Source organism: Leptonychotes weddellii, unplaced genomic scaffold (assembly GCF_054177405.1).
Source record: "Leptonychotes weddellii isolate Sample4059 unplaced genomic scaffold, ASM5417740v2 HiC_scaffold_2452, whole genome shotgun sequence".
NCBI classification, from domain to species: Eukaryota; Metazoa; Chordata; class Mammalia; order Carnivora; family Phocidae; genus Leptonychotes; species Leptonychotes weddellii.
In genome coordinates, this window is record NW_027835925.1 from 2340 (window position 1) to 8533 (window position 6194).

At 57.2% G+C, this 6194-nt stretch overlaps 1 protein-coding gene across 1 annotated transcript; it reads left to right on the plus strand.

The window, feature by feature from the left end:
* The first annotated feature begins 2232 nt into the window (after positions 1–2232).
* BIK (BCL2 interacting killer) lies at positions 2233–5848 on the plus strand. Its single transcript, XM_031027079.2, has 4 exons — positions 2233–2369; positions 3816–3923; positions 4589–4706; positions 5357–5848. Exons 1-4 carry the CDS (start codon positions 2236–2238, stop codon positions 5441–5443), a joined length of 447 nt encoding a protein of 148 aa, XP_030882939.1. The 5' UTR covers positions 2233–2235; the 3' UTR covers positions 5444–5848.
* The last annotated feature ends 346 nt before the right edge of the window (positions 5849–6194 follow it).

The following is a 6194-nucleotide window of genomic DNA, read 5'->3' on the forward strand; positions in this document are numbered from 1 at the left end:
TTTCTTTCTTTCTTTTCTTTTTCTTTCCTTTCTTTTCTCTCTTTTCTTCCTTTCTTTCTTTTCTTTCTTTTCCTTCCTCCCTGATTGAATAGGGTGTCAGTGCCAGGGTGTGGCTGGAGGTGGGTCCCCTGGGACTGGGGTCTGCAAGCTCCCTCCTCCCCCCGCCCCCGACTACAGAAGGGGCTTCCAACCATACTGGTTTTGTGATCTAGCTTTTTTCAAAAGGATTGTCAAAGAACTTTACATTGTAGAGGGATCGAGATTCACCGCATAGCTTTTCTTTTTTTTATGTAAGCTCTAGGCCCAGAACGGGGGTTGAACTCAACGACTCCGTGATCAAGAGCCGCATGTTCTACCGACTGAGCCAGCCAGGCGCCCCCACGCCTCATAGCTTTTAACTGCTGCCTAGCGTTCCCTGGACGGATGTAGAAGGATTATGCGCTCAGAACTGTGCCCGCGGTGCTATTAAGTTGCTAGCAGCATTTTAGGGTTTTTAGAAATGCCACGTGATCCCCCCTGTCGGGTTCAGGTTCGCGCTGGCGGATGGTTTTGGGGGGGGGGGCGGTTGTCACTGGGTCTCAGGCCTGCAGGTGCCCTCAGCAGGTGGTAGCACCCTCCCTCCACCACCAGGACCCCGCAGGGGAAGGTGCTGTCCTGACAGGTGCGGGCAGCATATGTCAGGCCATGGGCCCTTTGTGGCTGTTGTCGCTCTGTTTACATGTCGGATCTCTCCAGCCCTCACCCCTGCTAGAGCTGGCTTTCAAGCTGGGCTTTCATCTGGAACAGACCCGAGCCTCTACTGGCTTTCCCTTAGGAAACTGAAACAGCCCTCTTGAGACAAATTCTGGGCACATACTCTCTCTAGAACAATGCTGTTCTTCTGTGGTGTCCTTTCTCAAAGGCCCCAGACCCTCAAATACCTGTCTGTGCCCTTGGACGTCTCAGCGTGTCCATCTCCTCAACCGTGTTTTGGATGCACTGTTGAGGATAACTTGTCTAGACTCGTCCCGAGACACCTGGAGGGTGCACACTTACTCTGTGCCCTGGCTTTGTGTCTCCAGTCACCACCCTTTAATGCTGAGAGCAAGTCGTGTGTGCACTCTTGCCTAGACTCTGTGTCCCCGGTGGGCGCCCGTGCATGTCCTGCCGACTGTTGATCCACCTCAGGGACGAACGCTGTCCACCCTGGCCAGGGGGAGCAGGGAGACTCAGCTCTGTCCCTTCGTGGCTTAATCGTGAACTTTTCCAAGTGTCTCTCTTAATGAATATCTACCTTGAAGGTTGGGGGTCCAAGGTAACGAGAGGGTTCTATCCACTCAGAACAGGCTAATGTGAAGAATTACAGAATTTTTAAAAAAATTTTTGTTAATGTTAATCCCCATACATTACATCATTAGTTTTAGATGTAGTGTTCCATGATTCATTGTTTGTGCATAACACCCAGTGCTCCACGCAGAATGTGCCCTCTTTAATACCCATCACCAGGCTAACCCATCCTCCCACCGCCCTCCCCAAGAATTACAGAATTTTTAAGAACCCGGGACATTCTTGTCAGACAGTGGGTTGAAGTGCCGAGGTCCTTCAGCATCACACAGCTACAAAGTGACAGAGCTGGGATTTGAACTCAGGTCTGTTGGTTCCATGTTCTTCACCATTATTCCGGCCCTAAGGCTGTTTAGTATAGTGTGGGGTAAATTGTGGTGAATGGGGTCACGGAATCCTACCCAGCTATCTCGGGAGGATGTAAACACTTCCAATGTTGGAATCCACTGTTGTCATAGGAGGGCTTTTGGCTGCAAGGAACTGGGAACTCGGTGAATTGTGATTTGAACAAGTTGGGTTTTATTTTTCTTACACAGTTGGGGTGGCTATGGCTTGTATTTGGCAAGCGTTCGAGAATGCCATCAGAGAGCCAGGCTCGTCCCTCTCTCCTCTGCATTCATGGCGTGTTGGTTATCCTATGTTGAGCACCTTGGTGTCATAAAGTGGCTGCTGCAGCTCCAGCCTTCCCTCCTGTGTTGAAGGCAGCAAGGCAGGGGAGAGGAGCTGCCCTGGCTGAGGCTGCTCCCTTTCAACCCCCCCGTGTCGGACCTCGGAGACCTCATCGCCCAGAACCGGGTTGCATGCCCACCACCAGCTGCAAGGCATGCTGGGAAAGTGAGGAGCAGGAGAGCCACGGTTGGCTTTGATGCACAAGGGCTCAGTCAGTCTGTGTCTTTCTCCCCCAGAGAAGAAATGTCCCACCCAGGACCCCTCTCCAGGAACCTCTCTTGGAGCACCTTCCTGCGGGAGCATGGCCCAGAAGTGCTGGAGGTTCCGGGCATGACTGACCTCATGGAGTACTATGATCCGGGGCCCTCCCCTAACAGGTAGGTCCCAGTAACACCGCGGGCCCCACCCACTCCATTTCTGGCCGGTGACCTCCAGGGTCCGGTTAGAAGAGCAGGCCTTCTGGGCTCCGCAGGCAGGCCTCCAGGGTGGAAAGTCCCCAGGTGTGGTCCTGGAGGCTTGTGCCCCGGGCGCGGCCACTTCGCTCTGATGTCATCCCACAGAGGCCCTGGGCGTCCAGCACATTCCCAGGATGGACTTAAACCTGTGGCTTTAGGACGGGGTGTCTCCTGGCCCTCACTGACCATGATCACCTCATCAAGGCCTCTTGATGAGATGGTTCTGATTTAGGAAATCAGAAGTAGCCCGAGGAAGCCCCTTCGCACAGAACGCCTGGCCGGGGCTGCCGGGGCAGTGAAGAGGGGATCTTCCCGGGACCGGCCCCAGGGTTCCAGGTGCTTCCCTTCTGCTTCAGGCCTCAGGATTCTTAGTCATTAGGTCATTAGCCCTGGGCGTTGGGGCTGGCTGGGATTTTAGAGCTGGAGGGACCTGAAAATCTGCCTCTTGCCCTGTCCCTGCTCCACTTGGAGAGGACAGTAGGGGACGGTCAGCCTGGGGCAGTGTTTTCCTGAGGTACCAGGGGGTATTGGGATAGAGATGGGACCTCAACCCCCCACCTGGACTGCCAGCCAGACCTCCCCAGCCTCCCATCTGGGCTTCCGGCACCCCTCAAATAGAGAGCATGGACCCCAGGGAGACTGGGCAGGTGGCTGGGGCTGAGCTGGAGGCCACTGGGAGGCCTGTCTGCTTGGAAATTCCCGGATGGAATGTGGGCAAACTCCTGAGAGCAGGGCTGAAGCCAGCCCGGAGGGAGGGGCGGGTGTTGGACTTGGAGCTCAGGAGCGAGTGCCTCGACCTCCTTCCATCCAGGACTCGGGTCAGTGAGTGGCGGGCGCTGGCCAGCCCCTCCTTTCTGAAAGGGGTGAGACAGCAGGTGGGTTCAGGATTGGGGAGCAGGGAACAGGTCCTAGAATCTAACCCAAGGAGGAGGGTAAATCTAGACTCTGTGGGAAGCCAGTCCCAGATCCGGGGGGTTCAGGAGCCCCAACCTGCCCAACCCCACTGCCCACCTTTCCCGGTGAACCCCCCGGTGGGTGGCCTCTCCCGGAATCCTCCAGCCTTCAGTTTTCCTTGGAGGGGAGGGGAAGGCTGTAACAGGGAGGCCAGCCTGCTGTTCACACGAGCCCTAAATGTCTTTGCCCTCCCACAGGAGAGGCCCGCGCTGCAGGGAACCCACCCGGGGATGGGACCTCGCTGGTCTTCTCTGAACCAAAGTGGGAGCCAGAGGAGGGGTGTGCAAAGGTTCCCACCTCGCTCTGTGTCACCACTTGCCTCCCAGAAACCTGGGGCCCGATTGGCCAGGTTGGCCTGGGTATGTGGGGGTCACCGCACAGCCACACCCCTAATTGCCCGTGCCCTCCCCACAGCACCAACCCCGACGATGTGGCCATGCGGCTGGCCTTCATCGGGGACGAGATGGAAGTGAGATGGATGCTCCCCCGCATTGGCGAGCTGCCCGGGATGGCCATGTACAGGTGGGCGGCCCCCCAGGCCCTGGGAGGAGACAGCTTGCCTCCCAGGCAGCTGTGCATCCCCCCGCTAGGAGTCCCCAGCCCCTGCACCTGGGCAACAAAGCAGAACCCAAGTGCCTTTCTCTGCTGCTTCATCAAGCCAAGAGCGAACTTTCCCAAGAGGGTCTTGACTTAAAATGCTGACAGGAAATGGTGAGCTCAGCGGAGCTGTGTGTCCTGCTTGGAGGCCTCTGTCCTGAGCACGCTGTACTTTCATGGTTTGCCGGCATTTCTGTGGGTTCTCAGATGCTCCCAGAATTTCTCAAGGTGGGGGATGTAAAACCTTTACCCTAGAGACCACAGCGATTGTGGTCTCTTGGTCCCCAGAGTGACAGCCTTCTGTTGGGGTGCCCAGGCCTCTGTCAGACCAAAGATCCTCTGGAGGGACGACCTGCCTCCGTGGGCCTGTGGGCAGTGGAAGGAAATAGGAAATCAGATGAATTTGGGACCAGAAATGGCCCATGGAGAGAGACCCTCATTGACGGAGCCACCAGAGAAGGGGGCTAGAGTGGCACTGGGTAGGAGGGGACACGGCCCTCTTCTCCCCACGGGGGTCCCCTAAAGTAAAGGCCACCCCTGCCCCTGTTCCTGCAGTAATGGTCCTGCTGCCCCTCCCCTCTGTCTTACAGCTTGGCTTTTACCTACAACCAGACAGGCCTGAGAGGTGTTCTTAGAAGTTTCATGGATAGTCTCAGTAACCTCAGGGAGAGCATACGCATCTGGAGCTTCCTAACCTTCCGGAACAGGGTAAATAAACCTTGAGATGTCGTGACCTTGCCTTACCCCCCTGCACATGGTAACTGCAGCTACAGAGCAGCCCCCCCATAGGGCGTAGCCTGTGGATGCCGCAGACCCCACCACTCCCTGTTGTCTTGCCTTGCCTGCTTCCCCGCTTCTACTGGTCTTTGGCTTTGAGACCCCTGGTTTATGGACTCCAAGCTTGAAATCTTGCATGTGTTTGCCTGCCTGCACGCCTGTGCTCATGCTCTTCCGTCCGCCAGGAGTGCCTTCCTCTGGCGGACGTGCCCGCTCTGCCCTCCTCTGCCCAGCAGGTGACTCTTCTCCTGACCACTCCTCCTTCCTCCCTCCATTGGCCCTGGGGAGGGTCCCTCACGCTGGCTCATCCTCCCACCTGTCCCCAGCCGACTGGCAGCTTCTCCTCTCTCGGTCGTGTCCTCAGCTGTTTCCCCACTGCGCCTGTGCCCGTCTTCCTGGTTTTTGTCCTAGACCGGTCCCGTGTGCAGATGCTCCCGTGTCCCCCACCTTCCCTGCCGCGTTCTTCAGCACCCCCGCTCTCGGCCGCGCAGGCTCTCCCCTGTGTCCACAGGCATAGGAGGCTCTGCAGACGGAGCGCGCCCGGCTGGAGGGCCTCACCTGTCCCCCCCTTCGTCCCACAGGTGCCCCCCAACCCAGGGCGCGGGCTGGTGCTGTCCCTGCTGCTGCTGCTGGTGCTGCTGCTAGGCTGGGGGCCCCAGCTCCAGTGACCCAGCCGCTGCGGGGGCGGGGGCGGGGCTGGCCCCCCGAGCTCCACCCTGGAGGTGGCCTTGTTGGTTTTGTTGTCTTTTTAACTGTTTTCTGATGATCCCTTTTTTATATTTAAACTCTGAGTGCTGGGACACTACTGAGGTTTCATACTAGTTTTTTTCTTTCCCTTTTTGTAAGAGAAATGAATTCATTATACCTCTGGGGTCGTTACTGGTTAACTGCCCGTGGGCCTGCTCTCCTGGCCCCAACCCACCATGCGGTGGCCTGTCCCGGGAAGGAGGGGGTCTTTTGGGGGGGGGGTAGTGCTGGCCACACCCCCGTGTCTGTGATGGCCGGGACAAAGAGAGAATCTGCTGGAAGAGATTCTGAGGGGTGAGGAGAGCTCAATAAAATGTTGGTTTCCAGCTGGTCTCTGGTCCTCTCTGGGGGTTTGCCGCGTGGGCTCCATCTTGCCCCTGGCGGCAGAATCAAGGGGGAGCGGAGAGTAAGGGCGGGGCGTGGGCCTAGCCACCTGTGTGTGACCACACCTGCAAGCCCTTTCCTGCACCTGCTGTCATGAAGTTTGGCCCAACACAATCAGGTTTACTCCTGCTCTTGTCATGCCTGGTGCCTGAAATCTACCATTAGGGATTATTTCCTTTGGCCTGTCAGTCTCTTATAATTGGGCTGCCTGCCCTCCCCATATGGGCTCATCCAGCGCTCCCTGCTGGAGCAGTGCAGCCTGTGGGGCTACCCACATAGGTGTGCTGG